The sequence below is a fragment of the Melospiza melodia genome, chromosome Z, assembly GCF_035770615.1.
Source record: "Melospiza melodia melodia isolate bMelMel2 chromosome Z, bMelMel2.pri, whole genome shotgun sequence".
In the NCBI taxonomy this organism is placed as follows: Eukaryota; Metazoa; Chordata; class Aves; order Passeriformes; family Passerellidae; genus Melospiza; species Melospiza melodia.
The window spans coordinates 73,122,486-73,143,759 of record NC_086226.1 but is presented as its reverse complement, the minus strand read 5'-3'; the positions used below and the strand labels follow the sequence as shown (position 1 = coordinate 73,143,759).

Genomic DNA, 21,274 nt, shown 5'->3' with positions numbered 1-21,274 from the left:
TTCTCAGCCAAAACGGAAAAGACTTGAATTCTGTGTTCTGCCATGCTGATGTTAGTTCACAACTCCTACATGACTATCAGTTTTCACAAAACATGTAGGAGCTGTGATGATTGGTCAACCTTGATTTCATTTTAATAAGCCCAAAAGTTTCCAGAGATGGATACTGACAGACAAGCAGTGTGCTGACAAAGCTAATTTTTTTCAGAAACCAGGCTAACAAATATAATTCCAGAATACACAGTTTTGACATTCTGCTCTTTCAGAATAGCTGAGAAAAGTTGCAACATATTAGTGCTCAAGACTTGAAGTTTTTTGTCGTGACTTAGGAGGCCGTACCACCATTATACTAGCATCTCTTAATCCCAAGCCAAAGCAGTCACACCACCAAACATACCTCCAAATTAATACTGGAATCACTGTGATTGTATTTTGTATTTGTTAGGGGCAAGGTTCGTATCCAGTTTTGATGCAATTTTCTTTTCGCCATGGCAGTTCAGCTCTACAGGTGTGGATCATGTTTGTGACCAATATAATTAATGTAAAAAAATTACATAGATTGTTTGTGAGTCACTAGTCAAGCTGTGCTTCAGATTATGCAAGTAATGTAGACATTCATAATGTTGCCTTGTGATCAGCGCTCTTCCAGCTGCTTTTAAAAGGCTCACCATTTGAAGAAGGGTAGAAGCCCTCAGCACTCTTACTGTTTATTCATGCGTGTTCACCCTTGTAATTCTTACTTCACTACTGCAGGTTCTGCTGTTGCTGTCTTTCTATAAAGTCAAAGGTTAAGGAGGCATGAAATTCACGTGTGAGTTCTAGCTAGAGCTCTGGTCTGATTAAGAAGTCCTAGACATCAAAGTCCATTGAGTTGAGCTTGTCTGTATTGAATGCCTTGATCACATCCTCCTTCAACATTCCACAGAAATATTTTTAGCAGAGTGATAGCTGGGGGTTTTCAAACTTGCTGATCAATTAAATACGGTTAGAAATTACCTTCAGGCAGTCCTCTGTTTTAGAAAACATGAATAGTTTCTATTTCCATGTGGATGAAGTGATATATCTAATATAGCATTTTGAGGCTAGTTTATAACAGTTATTTCTCATCTGGACGTTTAAAACTACTGATGTGTATTTAGGGTCTAGAAATGTGTCTAGCCATCTCATGGTGCTGGTTTGGACTTGAATGCTTTCTGAAGTACAGCTTGGAGTCTGACTCCATCCAGTGAGACACTGACTTTGAAGCAGCAAATCCATTAAATTTTGGTCTTTGGCAACAATCAAGTAATTCTAGGCTAGCCTTACTCCTTCCCAACTGTCTTAGATACTTGGAATTGCTTTTCAAAACCTTTAGATGAAAATGATCTTTTTTAGCATTTCCGAGTACTCACTGTGGTTTCCACTTGGAGAAATTACACTAGAACTGACAACTGTTCTCCATACAGGAGGAAATACAGTGCTATATGGAATAAAGAAACCGATATGTCAGTGCTTCAGTTGAGAAAATACAAAGAAAGCAGCATGGGCAGACTGTGGAGGAAGGGTTTGACAGTAACTCACAAGGCGTGTGTGCATTACTTTTCCTGTGAGGAAGGTGGAAATTCGCCCAAGTGGGTGGTGTGCTTTTATTCATTCGTCCTTAGCAAATCCCTTGGGAAAACTGTCAGGGTGAGCACCCAGAGGCCTAAGAAGCTGCGGGTGTTTTGTTTTCCGGATGCTCTAGCCAACAGTGGCATTTCTGTCGACTTTGAGCAGCAGGGTGAAATAATTTAATCCAGAAGAATTTACCTCATGTTTAAGGAATTTTTGTATGTTCTGATAGTTGTATTGGGATAGAATTGAACCCACTTGATTCAAACTGTTCTCATGTAGCTGCAGATGTCAAAGGCAAGATTAACATGACAGTGGTGTTGATTAACATGATGTTGGCACGAACAGTAATTGAAAAACTCTGTTCCTTAGCACTTTCTATGTTGGGATTTGATCTTTATATTAAATGAAGAGATAGCTCATTTTTTGTAATCGGATTTGTTGTGGTCCATATCTCTGTCTTGTATTGAGTTCTTACTTTGCTCTTTGTGCTGGAGCTAGGTAACATTTATGTGTCCATACGGGAAAACAGTTCAGGAAACTGATCTGGCTGAAAATTCACCTTGTTTTGGTTTTTTTTAAATATATTCTTTTTTGCATTATATATTTGTATAAAACTGTTCTGGAACTGAGCACTGATACTGCTCACAGGTGTGTTTAATGTTTGTGTTTTGTGTTTGTGTTTCTTGCTGCCTTTGCCACCCTACTTACATGTGTTTTTATAATGAAATGTATGAAGCTGTATTAAGTATTTCTGCCTAGTTCCACATATTTTGACATGCATAAAATATATACTGTAATACAAGGGATTCTTTTTGTAAAAAAAAAGGAAAAAATAGAACTTGGCAATTGCTAGCTTTTCCTAAGAATCTAAAAACCATTAGATCTTTCAAGCTGGAATTCCAGATAACAGAGAGAAATATTTGCAATGAAGTTCCAGAAACATTTTTTCACTTAGATTATTCACTCATAAGATTATGTACTATTGTTAGTTCTGGCTAATTTGTGATCCGACTGCAGGTGTTTTGAATTTTAAAACTCTGTGTTGCCAAATAGCACCAAAAATTAACATTGAGAATACTCTGTTGCCATGGTAATGTCTTTGTTAGAAGACTGCCAAGTAACTATAAAGTGAAACCAATGCTTTTGATGTGCCTGATATTAGGAAGGGAAAGAAGATCAGTAAGAACTGAAACATTACTGAGTTCCATGGTTTTTGTGCAGGTATTGGAGAGACCTTGAATATTTATCTTAAACTTTTCACTTTCTTTTTATTGCTTGATTTGGAGTTTTTAAAGCTGGATTTTTTGCTTTGACACTTGCTGATGTGTAACTTAAGCAATTTGTAAAGATTTGTAGAAAAGGCCGCTGTACAAAACACAAGTGATTTTGGTATATTTTTAGTGACTTTTTCCCTTTCTACTTTAGTAGCACTGTTTAAACTTGAGGGAGTTCAAAAGTAAATCTCTTACTGCAGTAAAATCTAAAAGCTATTGTGTGCCTACAGGCATATATAAATAATTTTTTCCTTTTGCTTTGAGCCATTTTGATTCTAGTAGATCAGGCTCTCATTTCAACCTCCTAGCGTTCTCTTGGCATGAAGGGAATTTATGAGGGCTCAAGTATATCCTGTACCTGCAATTTCATCTTTTTCCTGTCATTCATTCACTAGACCCTGGTAAATGGTAGTTTGTCAATAGCAATATGATAGGCTGTATGTAAAATAGACTTTTCCTGGGACAGAATTAATGGCCTTGGTTCTTGATGTTTTCTCCTTGTTATTCACTCTCACATGTGACCCTCATGTCAAATAAATCCTGTTAGCCTGGAGAGTACAGGAAGAAACTGAAGTGGAAAAGCAAGCTCAGAACTACTATCTTTTTTTCCAGGCATCAAGTGATAGAAAAGACATAAGAGACCTTATATTGCACCTTATATTGAATTTGGATGTGTCTATGTAAAATTATAGAACACTGCTTTAGGAACATTGTCTTCAAATTGTAGAAGAAATATTTTTGCAGTTGTGTCTGCAAAATTATCTTGTTGAAGACAGTTTTCACAGACACTATACTGTGTTGAGGGAGAGGCTGGAGGCCTCTGTTTAATGAGTGTGTATTTGTTCAACGTTATGGATATTTCACAATGTCTTAAACTCTTATAATAAGGGTTTTTTTCACTAGATGAGGTTATATGCAGTGTCCTTCCTTGAAGAGAACAGAATGATTTGTCTTTTCTGCTTTCTTGTACCAGAACTAGGAGTAGATTGTGTGCTGGCATAAAGCAGAAGTGGATGAAGAAATTCTAGTCTGTCTAGTGCTGGTTGTTTAAGGATTTAATAATTTAAGTGCATTATTGGGTCAGGACCAAAATATTCAGTACCTCGTGGACTGAAGCCCAAGAAGAACAGTTGTATATGCTTCAGACTGCTCTGAAGAAAAGAACATGTCCATTAGTTTATTGGCTTTCATGCATTTTGAATAGCTGGGGCTGACTGTGTAAGTTAACTTCTATTAAGTTTAGTCAAGAACAATTTGAGATATTTGAGGTCCTTCAGATATTTTCATATACGGTATTAGCTTTTGTATGTGGTAATATTAAAAAAAGCTTTTCCTTCACAGTTGTTGTTCGAATAAAATACATTCAAACAAGTCATAGGTAGAAACATATTAGTGCTTCTCTCAATCCATTGGATTTTTTTTGTTTTGAGTAATGATTTGGTTTTGGGATATTTTTTTTGTCAAGTACAGTTGATAGCATAGTTCAGAGTAGACACGTACCTTTCTTGATACATCTACAAATCTTTAGTCACACTTTTTTGTTTTTCTAATTGGCTGAACATTAGCTTAGTTTGGAGTCATGTTGCTTGTACAGACCTCAAAACAAGTTTCAGAAGTGGCCAAGTATAACATTTTATTCTAATGTAATGCTTGTTTGAGAACTTTGCTGCTGTTGTCTTAAAAATGTGAAGGCAAATATCTTTGACTAGTCATGTGAATTTGAATGTATAATTGTACCTACACTGTCATTTTATCCACATTCCTTGGTGTTTTTCTGCCATCCCTGATATGAGGACTGTTTTGTGGTAATACAAACTTTCAGCCTAAACTAGCCTTCTTAATGTTTTATCTAAAAGTGCCTTACATTTATCTTAAAGAAACTTGAAAATTTTCAGATAGGTATTTTTGGAACAGCTTAATTATGTGGGAGGCTCTTAAAATAACTTCCTCTTCTATTTTACATGTGTTTTGTCTTGTATTATGTAGAATAACAGCATCCCATTAATTTAAAAGGGATCATGTCTGTGATCAGAAGCCCTTTCCTAACACTGTCTAACACTGATTTAGGAATTGATTCAGCCCTTCCAAGACTTTTGTTAGTCAAAAGTAATTTGTAACTGCAAGTGAAATACCAGTGTCAAAATGGAACTACTTCATGGAAAAACCCTAGAGAAGACTTAAGAGGTACAATTAAGTAATCATGTGTCAGTTTCTTTCTGGGCACAAGAAGGGCTTGGACATGCTGAGGATTGGGAAGGTCTGATTGAACTTCCACACAAAAATACAAATCTCTGGGAATGGCTTTTAACCCTTTGGAGCCAGGTATAATCTGAAATAGAAAGCAAAGTCGTTGAAGTTATTAGATTCTCCTTTTCTCAGCTGTGCATTCTGGGCTAAATACAATCCTTGTGATGTCTTTAAATACACACTCGTTCTTTATTATTTGATAGAAATCACCCTCTTGGTTTGACATGTGCCCTCTGGTGTCTTTGTACTGTGTGAGTGGTACCCATACATTAAAGTTGGGGCTGTTTTCATTGCCAGATGAGTACTGAGAGCGTGTGCCAAGTATCATGTTAGTGTAGGCTGTGCTGAAGCCAGCAATTCCTGTTACAGTCTCCCTCAGTAATGCACACTCCTAGGAAAAGGTGAGTTACAGGAGAGTTTCTAGGTCTTGTCTGCCTTGTCATCTGCTGATCCCGTGCTGTGCTCTTTGTTTGCCCTTTTTAGAGAGGGCAGCAGCAGCTCCCATCTGCCTGCGGCTTGAAATGGTTTGTGTGCTGCTGGCTGGTACATGTCAATGCTTACTGAAGGTGAAAGCTGTTGGATTGATGGTTGCCTCTCTTTGTGGAGTACCATTGGTCATGGAACTTCTTGGACTTCATCTTTGTTTAGTGTCTGTAGTAATGTAACTACATTTTGCATTTGTTTCGTGAAAGGGCATAGTGCTAAATGGATGATTTTTGTTCATAACCATAGCTTTTGAAATATGCCTATGTGCATTCTATATGTTACTACCTAGGCTTGTTTTCAAAAGTAAGTTCAAATCTTTTGTAATTTCTTTTGTATTTAATAATTGATACGTAGTCTATATTTGCTATTACTTTGATGTCATCTATTAATAATGTGTGAATGCAGACATTTGGTGGCATTAATGAGGAGGTATAGTTTAATTGTCTCATAAATAGTATTTCCAACATAGTAAAGAACTGTCTTCAACAAAGGAAAACATCTCTTGTTCTTTCTTCAAAGAAATCCTTGAAGTGGTTATTTCCACATGCAATTGCAGACTTCCTTAATTTCCAGGAATCCTAGATCCTATTGACAGAGGAAATTGTTTGGTTTGTGTTTTGCTTGTTTATAATTATTCTTTAGTGCTTACTGTCACTGCTGAGTACATTAAAAATCCTTATTGCCTAGTCTTAAAGCATAAAGTCTGATCTGTACTTAGACTGCTGCCTTTTTATGTTTCAGTGCAAAGACTTCTCCTTTTCTTACTGTCTTTCCTAGAACTATTTATAAAAACTACCTTATTATGAATAAATATTTGTTATTATTTTTTGAAATATGACTATTCTTGGTGGTGTGTTGGGGTTTTTTTGTTTATTTTGTTTGTTTTGGCTTAGTTTGGTGTTTTTTTTCCTACTGATGGCGAAGTTGCTGCTTTCCTTTTGTAATATAAGAGAGCAGGGCCTACCCTGGTGGTCTAAGCCCCATTGTTTCAAGCACACTGTAAATCTGAAGCTAAACTTTTTTGATTTCTTTCCCAAAGAGCTGACTGCTTTCTTGAGAACGTTATGAGTACTTCCAAGAACAGAGTTGAGGCATACTGTCCCGTGTGAAATAAGTGACTGGATTACTTAAATTGATACTCCTAGTCTGCCAAGGAGCGAATACCTTCCCTCATTCCTGCTGTCATGTCTATACAGCCTTCACGGGCTGGCAGCAGAGGAGGCTGAAGTTTGGCTCTTGTAGGCCCTGGAAACATGCTGTGTGTGCATTAGTATTTCTATTAAAAAATACCTGACAAAACATTTTTGAGAGCAAGTTAAATATACTTCATGTTTGCATACACAGTAACTAATATGTAAAGTATGAGTTACTTAAATTCCAGTACGTTTCTAGCTTATGGATGTTTTTAGTGGATGTTAAAAAAAATAGAGAATAAAAAATCCCAAACTAAAAACAACCTCCCCACCCCAGACATTCTAAGAAGGCATACCCAGTTTTCCTCTGACATTCCAAACATTCCATTGAATGTACCAATATGTATGTATAGTATTGGTGTTCAGACAGAAGCTGCATTTTTTTTCTTTTTTCCTTTAGAAGATGTACTATAGGGACCTATGATAATTTCATTCAATGTCTTATAAAAAAGAAATACCTACATCTATCACCTTGATGGCAAATGGTGATGTTATTGGTTTCTTCCTTAGCATGCAAAGTCTCGAGCAGTGCTGCTGTGTAGCAGAAACTTGGCACTTGGTGCTTCTTGGCATGTGGTTTCTGCTGTAAACTGCAGCTTTTGTAGGTAGATCTGTGTGTACAGTTACTTTTACTAGGGTAACTAAGGTAAGTACTGACCTTTGCTGTAACAATTTTTGGAACAGGATACCACATTTAAGTCAGTTATTTTTATCCCAAAAACCTCCCTTACCTTTTTATTTCTCATGATGCAAGTGACTAGCGCTGCCCCCGTACAATTCCCCTCCCTTGCTTCTCAGAGGAGTACTGCTTCCCGTGTTCTTTCACTTGCCTGGCAGAGGCAAGGCTGACAATTAGACGTGCCCCTCTCTGGAAATTGTTTTGCTCTGATTCAGCCTTCAGTTAAGCTACTGGTGAATACCATTCAGGCTTAACAACCTGATTCAATCAGTACTCTAAGCTACAAACATAGTCAGTTATGCAAAGGATGTGTTCTGCCTTCCTTTTGTTTGCTTAAGTATCACCTTTATGGTCTGTGCACAGGTGTATATGTACTGGCCGACTCCCCATCACAGGTGTGAAGTACTGCTCTGTGGGCTTTGAAGATTTTTCTGGGTTTTTTTGTTCAAGTCTGATGTAGGTTTATAGTACTAATATTCTTGACCTAACTAGGTGGTAGAGTCATCATCAATCTGTCATTTTGATGTTATCGCTGAGAAATTAGAATAGAAATCTGATGTAAAGAACTTCTTTGAGAAGGAGGTGCCAACCTAATTTTGGAACTTATCCCACTGGATAAATTTATGATAAATTTGGCTTTTGTCAGAAAGACTGATTTTTTTTTTGTTTGTTTTAGTATTTCATGTTATTCTAAATTTAACTGTCAAAGATATAATTTTAATAGACATAGTAAGATATATATGTATAATTAAGGGGGAAGTTGAGTTGTAAAAATAAAGGATCACTATTGACTCCCTGTATCTGTAGTGCTCACCATTAGACAGCACCTGGGATTAAGGTTTTCCATTATGGAATTTAATTGTTAAAGATTGGAAAGATTTCTTTGTTCATCCTGTCTATCTAATAATAATAATGAGAGTTCTTTCTTTGTTATTGGGTTGAGAATTAAGACCAAAATATCATTTCCAAATTTTCTGTAAAACTGCCTGCTTTAAATTTGGGAACAGAGTAGTGGGTAGGATGGCAGGTTGAGACAGACTGTAGCAAGTTAGAAACCACTTGGACTTTTGTTTTGAACAAGAATGAATTCAAATATATAACAGGAATTTAATATCTCAAATTCTGTTCCATAATAAACAATGTCAATTTTTGAGAGTCTTTCCTTAACACTTGATGTTTAATAATTGAAATGCTTTTATGTATTATGCACCAATGGACTTAATGTACTGCTGGTGTTTCTCTGGGACAAAAGTAAGCTAAGTGAAGGCAAAAGGTGAGACATTTCAAATCCCTAGCTCAGTCTAGCTCTAAGAATAATATTAAAGTATGGCTAGTTAGGAATGTCTTGTCTTCTGTTTAGACCTCAGACACATTTTTAGACTGTTGGTTATTCTTCCACTGATGTTTATGGAAGCAGTTTGATTTTAATGGAACTCTGAATTAATTTGAAATGAAATTTGGTTAGCAGGGAAATGCACTCTTATTTTTAAAATATTTGTCTTTGTTGAACTAATTTCTAAAATTTAAGTCAATGTAATGAATGTATTGTATATGGAACGTAATCAAGGAAAACAGTTTCTAATGTCTTCCATATTTCTCACAGGTTGTGAAGATGAGAAAAGATGTGAAGAAGGCCAGAGTCCTCACTATTCGCAGACTAACCAGACACATCGGGAAATTAAAATCGAAAAAGTCAGTTTTAAATAATAGTGGGTTTTTGTGGTTTATAAATAAGGCGCTGTTTTAATTGTTTTCACAAAAATTGAAAAATGGGAGAAAAATGTACTACATTTAAAACTTAAGGCACTAAAACACATACTTGTCTTATTTTTACTTAATTTTAGACTAAAAATACAAACTAAAAGGAGTTTCATAAAGCACAATCGGGATTACTTTTTAAATGGGATTTAGTGTATTGGAAGGTAATCTGAATCAGTTACAGAACCTTTTACAGCACATCTCAAAGTGTCAGATTAGATTATTCTGCTGTTGAATTTAAATTGCACCAAATTTTCTCACTGTAGTTGTCTTTAGGATTGTGTAGCAAAAAATACTTCATTTGCATAGATATACAGGTTATACTTGATTATTAGTAATTACTAATAATTAATTCTTATATGAACAGCTTAAACAATATATTGTAGATTATGTTTTTAGAGATTACTGGCCTGAAATAATTTAGCACATATCTTAGAGATGGTGTGAGATACATCTCCTACTGTGTTCGTAGTGTAAATTGTGAGAATACTCTCACAATTTTAGCAAGTTGTCCAAAATAAGAAGCAAATCCAATGAACTTCCGTATTTAAATGCTACAGATCTTAAAACGGAATTATATTTGAGTGGGTCAGAAATACTGTATCAGAAAATACAAAACCACAATTCATATGAAGCAGTCACCCATTCTTGAATATGAATTGTGGTTTTGTATTTTCTGATAGAGTAATTTTTGTTTTTCACATAGTTCTGCTAAATCCTCAGTGTTTCCTCTGCTGTTCAGTACAGAAAAGCTTTAGGCTATGTTCAACTCTTTGCTAAAATGTTCACTTGCCAATAAGGGATTGTGTTTGTGCACCATCTCCTGATTTTTTTTTTTTATTTTGCTACTTAGTATTGCTAGAGAGGAAACAAAGTTACTAAACTGAGATTTTTTTAAAAAAAATAATTATAGACTTCATTTGCAGGGGTTCAGAAGACTTGAAATTAAAGAACCAAAAACGAGTTGAGAGATTAATAGAAGAAATCCATGCCATGAAGGTAATACAATGTTTAAATAATTCAGTATTAGAGACAACTATTTTAAGTCTGTTTTCTGAGACTGCGTTACTTAAAGTATTTTCAGAGTAAGCTTGAACATTAACACAGCAAATTGTGAGTATTTGCATTTGTCAAGGTGTTAAACAGTTTGAGTCTTAAACGTTCCAGGCCAAACATGAATTTGCTTAGCAGTGTGTGGTGTTCGAAGTTTTTACTGTAACAGTTAAAGCACAGAACCTGAAGTTCTTGTGCCGCTCAGGAGTATGGTGAGGTATTTTGTGGGTCTGACAGTACAATATCCTCATTGTCTGTCCTGCAAGCTCTGAATATCATGCCATTTGTATTTGGTTCTGTAGTAATTTCAAATTGTAGCTTTAAGGGACTTGAGTCAGATCTTTTTTTTAGCGTTCAGCCTTGCTGTTAATTGATACAGTGTTTGTATCTTATATGTTATGACATCAAGAAAATGCTTCAGAAATTTTATAACTTCATAATGACTTGTGCTAATCTCTCAATTTTAGTTGATACCACATAAAATTATGTGTGGTGAAATGAGTTATAAATTCCAATTATAGGACTTGAGCACAAGTCATATATAGGTCGTGACAAATGTTTTCTCACAATATGGCTGTTTTGATTATTTCCTTGACAAGTGTAGTTGATAACTGTAGTGATTATATCATTACACTACTATTTTGTGCTTATTCTGGGAGCAAACAGTATTTCTGTTTGTTTTTAACATTTCTCTCTTTTTTTTTCTCAACCTTGCAAAGATCTTAGTCTTCAAAAAAGGCTAATAACAGGAAAGGCTTCATTGACCAATTTAGATGTGCTTTGTGCCAAATTGATCAAGTAGAATCAGTATTAAGCTAAAAATCTTAATACTTCTAGGAAGAATCTTCATAAACCAACAAAAGGGAAAAGAAAATGGGCAGCACTTCTCAATCACTATGACAGTAATATTGAGGCACTCTGCATTACTGACTTGCCATCAGTCTTAAACTTGATCTTGTATTTGCTTCTTTTTCTCTGTGTTTTTGGTTTTTTTTTAATAATTTGATTACATTGTTTTTTAATGCCAAGTATGTGTGTCTCAGTTTCTAAGAGAATGATGATCAGGTGTGCTGGAGCACTGAGCTCAGAAGCCCATGTTTTTTTATGGGGCTTTTGTGAGTGTTCTTGAGGGAGTTTCACTGCAAGATTTGTTCTGCACACATTTACCAGGAGTCTTTGTTTTGTCCACATTGTACTTTTCCTGCCAGGATCCGGATCATGCAGACATCTTAAAGCCTGCTTGCACTCAGGACTGTATTGGCCAAGTACATTCAAGCGTTGCTTCAGTTGGCATTAACATGTACAGGGCTTGTAAATGGTAGCTTTAAGAGTGGCTGTCAGGGATGGAAAGACTTGTAGTCTAGAAAGCTGAAGGCAAGTTTTGCCCTGAAATAGTTTATAGAAAGGGAGGAGTCCTCAAAGTAAGCAGTTGAGAAGGAAGAACTCTCCTGCTTCCTGGGTAGATGCACTTGATTATCTGTAAGTTGAAATTAGTAAATGCACTTGGTTATCTGAAATTTTAAGTGCTGTAAGTTGACTTTATTGTTAAAAATAATGCACTGTTACATTAATATTTAATAGGAAGAAGGTTTGTTTACTTGGAGATTTTTAGACTTCAAAAATGCATAAGTTGACACTTACTAGCTTTACAGGATATTTGTTTCTTAAATGAAAGAAAAACTCCTGTTTCTTATTAATCACTACCTAAAAGGCACTAGTCGTATATGTATTTTTTCAACCACTGTTGATTTCTGTACTAACAGAGATTTTTAGAGTTGACATTGAAATATTCCTCATTAAGCATGGAAGACGTGAAAAAGACAGCTTTCACACTAACTAGTAAGGTTATTTCAGATGACTGGAGGATTTTATGTTGGTGAAATCTCACTCCCAGCAACCTTTTGTCTTAAGTTATTAATCATAAGATTCATAAAAACACGTTCACATAACTCAAATTATGAATTTGAGAATTTTAAGGAAAAACTGGACACAATAGAAATAGAAAATTATCTATAAAGTTGCAGTTTAGAGCAACTAAGGTTTGAATTATTCTAGATTATTTTAACAGTTTTAGTGTGTGGATCTCAAACACATGCTAGGGGAAATTCAAAATCCTTTCAAAGTTGATGGATTGTGTGGTGGATATGGCAATTTTTTGTGTTCTTTAACAGCAAGAAGTTGTGCATTAACTTCTCGTTATGTGTTTTATCTAAGAAAAAATGCCTCTTCTCTCTTAGAGGATGATTAGTCTTTAGGAGCTGCAAACTGCAAAGGGCAGTTCAGTGGAAAAGACAAAAAATCCAAAAAAATAATTACAGCAGCCAAAGTGGTTTGGAACCAGAAAATGGATGTTGCACCAGAATCTGATAGTGTGTGTATTTTCAGGACAAAATATTTATTGAAGTGGTAACTTACAACTTCTGGAAATTCTTTGTTGGTTGAAGGCCTGAAGGCTTTCTGTAGGTTGAAGAAAATAGCACAGGTTTTTTCCAAGTTCTTCCCAGTTGTCAAAGTCATGGTTTGACACTGGCTAAGCACCAGGCACTCACAAGAAAAACTATTCAGTCATATTCCTCTGCTACAGTTGAGCATAGGAGACAGAAAGAAAGACTCAAGGACTCATGGGTTGAGGTAAGAATTAGGAGAAAACATTCCAAGGGCAAAACAGGCTCAAAACTTTAAAAGGTATAAAGAAAAATTTGTTAACATAATTTAAAGAGGTTAATTAGAATTGAAATAAACCTTGAGAACATTTTCATCCCTCCAGCCTCTCCTTCTTTCACGCTGACAGTACAGAGAGACAGGGTGTGGGAGTTTTGGTCAGTTTTTCTGTCGGTTTCTGGGCTGTTTAGGTGGCCTGGAAAGGCCCAGAGTGGCCTTGGGCAGCCCGGCGCTTCAAAGGACGAGGAGAGACTTCTGATCTTGTTTCGGTCTCGGTGTTTATTAATTGTTTATCTAAAAGATTTTCTTTCAGCCCGACAGAGGTCTGCACAGCAAGTCAGCCATGGGCACACTCCGCAACCCCCGGGGCGGTCACTTATCTTTATACCCGAAGTTACGTGTACAATATTTATAATTTTTCCCCAATACCTTCTACCCTTATTAACCGGTGCACTTCTAGTAAAGACCAATCCCAAAGTGCCACCATCACCACAGAAGATGGAGGCCAAGAAGAAGAAGAAGAAGGACAGGACACGCCCCAATTCCTCCATCTTACTTCTTTAGACCCCCCTGTACAGAAATCCTAAACCCTGTGTTCTACACCTTAATTAACTTATCCCTTCACCATTCACCCAGTAAAATCCTCCCAGTCCTCATACAGGTGTCATCTCCCGTGTAGGATCAAAGTCCAGCCACCAGACACTTCTGGCAACATTCCAGGACTCCCGAGCCCCCCAAGGGTGGTCTCGGTCACTCTGCACCTTCATCCTGAGGTGCTGAGATCCCACATTTTTCATCTGAAATCTTTCTTCAGTTTGCTTAGGCAGAGTCTCTTCTGCTATGCCATGGGGTCCTGACCAGGGGAGACAGTTGTCTGTGAACTTCTCCAGCGTGGTGCTAATTTTGATGAACAGCAGTCCTGCCCAACCTGCTCTAATGTGAGTCCTTCCCCCAGGCAAAAGAGTTTTCCCAAACTACATGGTGTGGGTCATATTAGTTCATGGGGTATATGTAAGTCTTTGAAGGATAAGCTGCTCTAGTTTGGAAGCAAGGTTCCTCAGTCTCTGCAAGCAAGGGTCTGCGCTCTCTGTTCTGGTTTCCTATTAGACTACAGCTTTTCAGCATACACCTGCTCCAGCATGAGAACTGTTTCTCACAGGCTGCAAATGGTTCTCTGGATCTCCCATGCACTTCCTGAGTTACCAGGAAACAGTTTGTTGTATTATAGTCCTCGCCATAGCTTGGAGAAAAATCTCAGCTCCGACATTTGGAACACCTCCTCTCCCTCCCTCTGTTCACTGCAACCTTAGTGTTGCCATGTTGTTCTCCTCATGTGTCCTCACCTTTTCCTTTTCTCTGGCTTGGAAGAAAATTGTTGTCTGTCGGTTGGTTTGTTCTCAAGTTCTGTCAATTGAAAAGTTCTCACAGGGTTTTGCAGTGCTGAAAGGTTGATCTCGCCTGGGCTCTGTATTGAGGAATTGCTCATTATGCTCCTCGCTGTCAGACACGTGCGCCCCACTGGCAGTGCATGGGCTGTGCCAGCTGCCGCGATGCTGGCACCATTTGGCACCTCTCTTCATGTGGGGCGCTAAAAAGGAGAAGCCGCTGCTGCCCCCGCTGCCCTCGTGCCTGCAGCGTGGCTGGCTGGAAGCAGCTCAGCAGGCAGAGTTCACGGCAAGCTGTGCCGAGGTGCCGTGCTGCATGGCCCCGGCACCTCCCCACCCCGCGGAAGAAGAGCAAGGACTGAGTGTGGTTTTTGCCTTCTTAAATATGTCATTGCAGAGGTGTTACCAACTTCTCTAATTGGGTCAACAATACGTCTGTCATTAGAGCCTTTAGGGATTGGCTTCTCTGGGCATAGTAGAAACTTTATGGAGCTGCTCTCAGAAGATGCTTCTGTGGCTTTCCCCATCCCCACTAAAAGCCATTGTGTTAAACCAATGCACAAAGATGCCTCTTTCTAAACATCAGTCCTTTTTCTTCCATCATCAAAAACAGACCTAGATCTCCTTTCTCCTTATCATATATCCAGGAAAAAAAAAAGAGCTGTTGGCTCTGAAGACTGTTGGCAGCAAAGTCTTTGGAAGGACTATATATGTTCTGATGACCTCAGAAGGCATTATTGATGGGTTCCATTTTACAGGGAGTTGGGTTCAGTCTTAGGGAAGAAAGACTGAATGTCTGCAACCTTGACACAGTTGTCTGTTTACTGAAGTTTTTAATGCAATGGCTTAAGTTTCTCTTACTCAGAAAAAAAATATCTAATGGTTTGAAATACTAATCAGGGACAATTCTTTGCTTTCTTAAGAATTACGTTTCTCAGTTCAGCTGCCTGTAAATTTTTTGAGCCTGCAGCTCAGCAGGATTTCTCTGAATAAAACAAATTTGAACTTTCAGTTACAAGATTTTAAATTCTCTTTCTAGATCTTTTCTGGATTTTAACGTTCTTTAACTTCTCTTTCTAGTTTGTATCTGTACTAACTACAGTCTGATACAACAGGAAGGACAAAACGCTTACTGTTACTTGCAGTTGTATTACTGACTCTCAGGGATGCTGTTTTCCTGTCCTCAAATAAATTCTGAGCAGACAGTGCTGACATAATATCACTTTAAACACACTGTTTCCTCGACGTGAGATGGTATAAAATGCTTTCACTTTTTTTAATAGAGTGTCCATGTCTTTTTTAATATGCTCTACATAGTTGCGCATGCACAATTCTGCATATATAATGAAAATCTATGAATTGTTGGTGCTGGGCTATGATGAAAAACCTTTTGTTACTTGAATTTGCAAATAGTATATATTGTATTATTGTTAGAATGGCATTTAAATATTTTATTCTCTATATTTTCATTGTTAGAACTAAAGAATAAAAAAATCTTAACCGGAAAATACATTTAAAAGTGTCTCAGGCACAACAATCAGATGTAAACACTGTGAGAAATGAGAGCAGTTAAAGTTCCAGCTACATGGATGCAGGAACTGGGTTAATTGCAGGAGTTCTCAAAGCTATTGGAATAATACACTGGTTTTTGAGTTCTTGAGTTTTCATTTTTCCAAAACTGTACAAATATTTATTCCAGAATTCATGAAAGATGGGGGAAAAGAATGGTATGATCCTTTTAGACTTCTATGAAATGTAAAATTCTGTATACTTACGGATACTTTTTTACTTGTTTGTCAGGCTTGAGGATACTATCAAAATGTATTAATTATCCATGGTAGAGTACTGCTTTCTATGTTTAAGAAGCTGTTATTTTTTGAAAGTTTCTTGACACAAAAATAACAGATTGTCCAGTGATTTCTTAGCAATGTGTATCTTACCTTGAGTTGTTGGAATTTCTTGCTGAGGAAAGATCTTAATATAATAGTTGTTCCCTTACCAGGTGTCTAGGTGTACTTTTGCCTTTATATTGCAACAAAAGTCTTGCCATTATCTTGTCATCTTGCAACAAAAATCTTATCATGATATTGCAAGATGTTGCTATATCATGTTTGGGCGATGCCCATTGAGAAAATATGGACAAAAGGCAATTTGCAGTGCTTAAAGGGAAAACGCTTCCCATTTGTCAGGAATGAGCAGCAGTTGGTTTCCATATTCAAGTGTCTTGGAAAGATATGTTCTCTGTCCTGAAAATTATCACTGGAGAAACAGATTAGTTAATACAATGAGCGATTTTAGTACACTTAAACCACAGTATTTATCACAGAATAATGAATTCAGTACAAGAGATACAGGAAAAAATAATGCTTTACATTATTTTATTAGTTTTATATTCCAGCAAGATGTTAACAGAAGTAGACTTAAATACTATGGTTTGAGAGCCAAATTATTTTATAAAAGTAGAACTCAGTTTGAAGGTTATTTTCACACTTATTGTCCTTGGAACAACAGTCATTCAATTTCCTGAAAGTAATAGGTGTGGAATAGTGGTGAGGTTGAGGACAGGGCTGGGTAACTGATGATTTTTGTAGTACGTCAGCTTTAAGAACTTGGTAGGTCTTTCTTCTTGTATAGCCTTTTTGCGTGGAATTTTTATATCCTAAAATACTAGTCTTTTTTGTAAATCTTTGTATCTGTGCTAACTACTGTCATTTTCTTCTAGCAGTATTGTGTTCTTTCTTGGTTAATGGTTCCATCTTGTGTAACCTGGCTTTCAGTTAACACCTCACTGTAAAATTGTTTTAAGTCAGAGTGGAAACAAATGCACTTTTTTGCTTTTTTTTCTCCTGGCATGTGTTTCCTACAGTCTTGCATATTTTCTTTTAAAATAGATAGAAAACATTCATCCTAGTGTTGTAGAATCTTCAGTCTTTAAAAGTTTTTGTAAGAGTAATGGGAATTGCTTGAACTTCAGTGTAGTCAGCCTAGGAGCAGTTCTTCATGCTTCTCAATAAAAGGTAGAGGCACGGGTGGTTCAGCTTCCACCATGGTGTGGGCGAGGTGCCACTTGAGGATGATTTCAGGGAAGGAAGAAGGGGTAGAACTTAGTTATTCAGCCCTCCTTCAGTGCAGCAGTCCAGATCCTTGCTTTGGTGCAGGTGTCTTTCCATCCATGGTGATGCATTCTTTGACAGTAATGCAGGAAGCGTGGGGCTTTGAGTGGCAGATATATCCATGTGTGCATTGGTCAGACATAGATGTGTGAGGAGTCAGGCACTGTTGGAAACACAAAAGTTTGCTGCTTGTGCTCTCAACAGCACATTCTACTTTGCCAGCAGCAGTTCATGGCTGTTCTGGACAACATATGCCTTACTAGGGAGTATTATTTTTGTTTAAAAACTGCATATTAGTTCAGTGGCTATCTAAAATTGTGTTAAGGTTGAAGTAAAAGCTCTCCCAAGTAGGGAACACAATCTAAAGACCATTTGACATAATGGAGAAAAAGGTGGTGTGGATAAACAGTGCCCAAACACTGAATGAAACAGAAAATCCACCAAAGGTGAAAGCAAGAGCAGACAGCCTGTGATGAATGTGGAAGACACTGCAGTGATGATGTGCAGAGATGATGTTAGTAAATACGAAATTCTGATGGATTTTCAATTAGTGAGGAATGTGAAGCTCTGTAGGAATAGATTCTGTACCTACACTGCAGCAGAAGTAAGGCTAAAGGAAGATAAGAGTCTACAGATTAGTGTGGAACTATGGGAAAAGGTGAGCTATTTAATAATGGGGTTTTTTTAAATTTATGAATAAGAATGAGGAAGGAATGCCTCATCAGGAGCCTACATGTGTCCTCAATGTATCTACTTCATTTGAATATTCCTACTTGCAGCCTTTTTTGATTCTCAAAATAGTGAGGAGGAAGATTAGTATAATCAGTGGCTGAGTTCTGTTATTAATCTTTATAGCATTTCATACTCTTTTCACTGATACACTGCTTCCATTCATATTTATGCTAAAATGAGAAACTCCGTACTTAATATTCTTAACTGTTTTCCTAAGCTAGTCTCGTAGTTGCTTCTCTTGCAGGGTCAAAGTATGTTGAATGAGCAATCTCAACATGAGAATACTGTAGAATATGATACTTTCCTTTTTTTTTTTTTTTTTCCTAGATAGCAAGCATAAAAAAATACTTAAAATTGTGAGAAAGACCAACAGAAAAATTAGTGTGGGATGTTCTACTATACAGTTTTAATTTGAAGGAAGAAAATAGCTGACAGCCATTCTTACTGTTTTACTACATAATGATTGTAGAAGTTCTTTGGCTTTTTTAACGTACTGAGATACTGTCCTGGATTACATAAAAAAAATGGGCTGCATGTCTTAAAAATAAAAGTCAGTAAAAACATCATCAGCTTCATTTTGAAAACTTTATTGTTGACAAGATACTTAAGTAGAAGCAGCTATTGTGGTTCTTTTCTTATGCATTAGATTCCTTGTTACAAAGTCAAAACAGATCACAAAGGCGGTTTTTTGTTGGATTTGAGACATCTTAAGGAAAATATTAGAGTACGTTCTAAGTGCAGGTTGTCAACTGACTTAAAAATACAGCTTGCAGATGAAGCTTTTTCTAATGAAGTCTTGCATAAGAATTTTACACTCTCATTTTTTGTAAGGATGCAAAATAAGACATTTTCATTTTTTGAAAAATAAGACTTGCAGATGAGACTTCATCTCTTTTCTGAATTCTATGTATTTTCATTGTTTATTTTAAAAAAGAGGCAACCTTAGCAATAATGTTAAAAAAATGCAACTTGTATGCCTTTATGTGAAAATGAGTGACAGCAAAAAAAGACTTAGTATTAATCAAAATAATGACAGAAAGGTCAGCTTGTTTCTGCACTCATTTTGAAAATGTTTATGTGTGTTCAAAATAGATTTTTTTTCTGTACTTTTTTGTACTTTTGACTTCTTTCATGATCCCAACATGCATTTCACTTTACTTAACCAGTTTGGGCCTTTTCTTAAATGTCTCCGTAATTCATGAGAACCTAAATAAAGAACATTTCTGTATGTACTGCATACTTTTGCTTTGTATTTTGATGATCCTGTGCTGAGGTATTGTAGTCGTTGTGAGATCTCTGAGACAATTCTAATTAACTTCTTGCTGTATACTAGCTGGTCTTTGTACTTAATTTATTCTGGAGAAGCGAAGAATAATACCTGCAATCAACAGTGAATCATCTTAGTATGGTGGATAAATACTAAACTGTCTGAATATCCTTAATCGACTGTTCTTTTTTGTCCTCTTTCTTCTGAAGAAATTTTCCACAGAAATGAGATCATTTGAAGGGTTTGTAGTGGGAGGGGGAAAGAAGTTGGAGATTACTCTAAATATCTTTATAGTCACTTGGAAATTAATTAATTCAGAATGGCAGCTGCAGCTGCTATGACTTCCAACTGATGCTTTTGTGTGTAAAATCTTACTTCCCCCATAGCTACTTCCTGCTTAAAAAAAAATGAATTCTGTTGGGAATGTAATGCTAATTTAAATATGACTTCAGTGCTGCACAGATGTATGGGCACTTTTATTTAGGTGAGGATTTAGTGAACATATAGATCAATAATAAGAGGTAGAATATTGGTGCCTTTACGAGATGAAAGTCATGCCTTGCAAATCAGTGGGAGGTCTTTGAAGGAGTAAATACATAGTACATATTGTTGGTTTAGTCTTTACATTGTTTAATATTATGAAAAAAGCCATTGTCCTGCTTTCACCAAAGCCTCTAGTGGTTTTATGTGGCTTTAGTTTGTTGGGTTTTTTTTAAGTTGTTCCTGAATATGAATTTTCTCCTTTTAGTCATAGAGTTAAACATAGCAAGCGAAAGAGAAGAATAAATGCTTGGCTTTTGTAGTGCTGGAAAGCTAACAGTGGAGTTTTGTGCAGATCAGTGCTGGAAATGATTCAGAAAAAGTGAATGAATGACAGAGCTTGATGATTCCAGAATTTTGATGTAATGAAGATACTAATACTTAAGACACTGCAGAACTGATCAGCTGGGCAGCTAAATGACTGAAGAAATTCAATGGTAGTAAATGCTAAGTAGTACTTGTGGTGGTGGTGAGAATTACGTTTCCAGTACTTCATTTTTACTGGATTGAAAGAAATTTGGCGACACCACTAGGAGGTGGATATCAGAGTTACCATATATATCTATGAAAATACTAGATTGCTCTGCCTTGTCTTCAAACAGAAGACAGTCTGTTCCTATTAAAATTGTTTTACTGTATACTGCATAAATCATCTTTGTGTATGGAAAAGCAACCAAATAAACTAGTAAAAGTATAAAGAAGAGTGTCAAGATTGATCATATATGGCACAGCATGTGCATAAGGTGGAAAAAAGTCAGAGGAGGATTCTCCAGGATCTAAGGTGAACTACTGATGCTGGAGTTCTACACAATTCACGTATTTGTCCTGGATAGATCTTGTGTACCAGTGTTTTTCTGAGGTGGTTTTAACAGCCTGTTTAAAAATCTGCTTGTATTAAAACCAAAACCTTTTTTTGTTACTTTCCACCTTTACTCCTTATACTGGGCTAATCAGGTGACGGGTTTCTGTTGCGGAAGTTTCAAGATCTCCAGGAAAGGACAAAAACTAATTTATTTTTTTCTCTGTGGAGCTTGAAGAAAGGACTGGAGGAGGAGTAATTCTCCTGGAGACAGTGCATACTGGGAAAAGGAATAAAAACAAGAAGTTTGTTTTTTCCTGCACGGTGTCTAATCTTTGAACTCTTATGCCCTCTGGAAGCAGACAAAAGGGTTGTGCACACGGGGTCTGTGTATTCACGTATTTCTGCTTCATGCTGCATCTCTCCAGGTTCTTCTGTCCCCACTGTTTGTTTCTGTTTCCGTCTCGGATTTCAAACCCGACTGTAGCGGGTGGGAG

At 36.7% G+C, this 21,274-nt stretch overlaps 1 protein-coding gene across 1 annotated transcript in view; it reads left to right on the top strand.

Moving 5' to 3' along the window:
* The window catches only part of SRFBP1 (serum response factor binding protein 1), a 68,560-nt gene that overhangs the window by 13,287 nt on the left and 33,999 nt on the right, over window positions 1-21,274 (top strand). Inside the window, exons 2-3 of the mRNA XM_063180389.1 lie at window positions 9,073-9,161; window positions 10,154-10,226. Of these exons, the coding sequence (XP_063036459.1) occupies window positions 9,073-9,161; window positions 10,154-10,226 (162 nt within the window). The remainder of the gene's footprint in view (window positions 1-9,072; window positions 9,162-10,153; window positions 10,227-21,274) is intronic.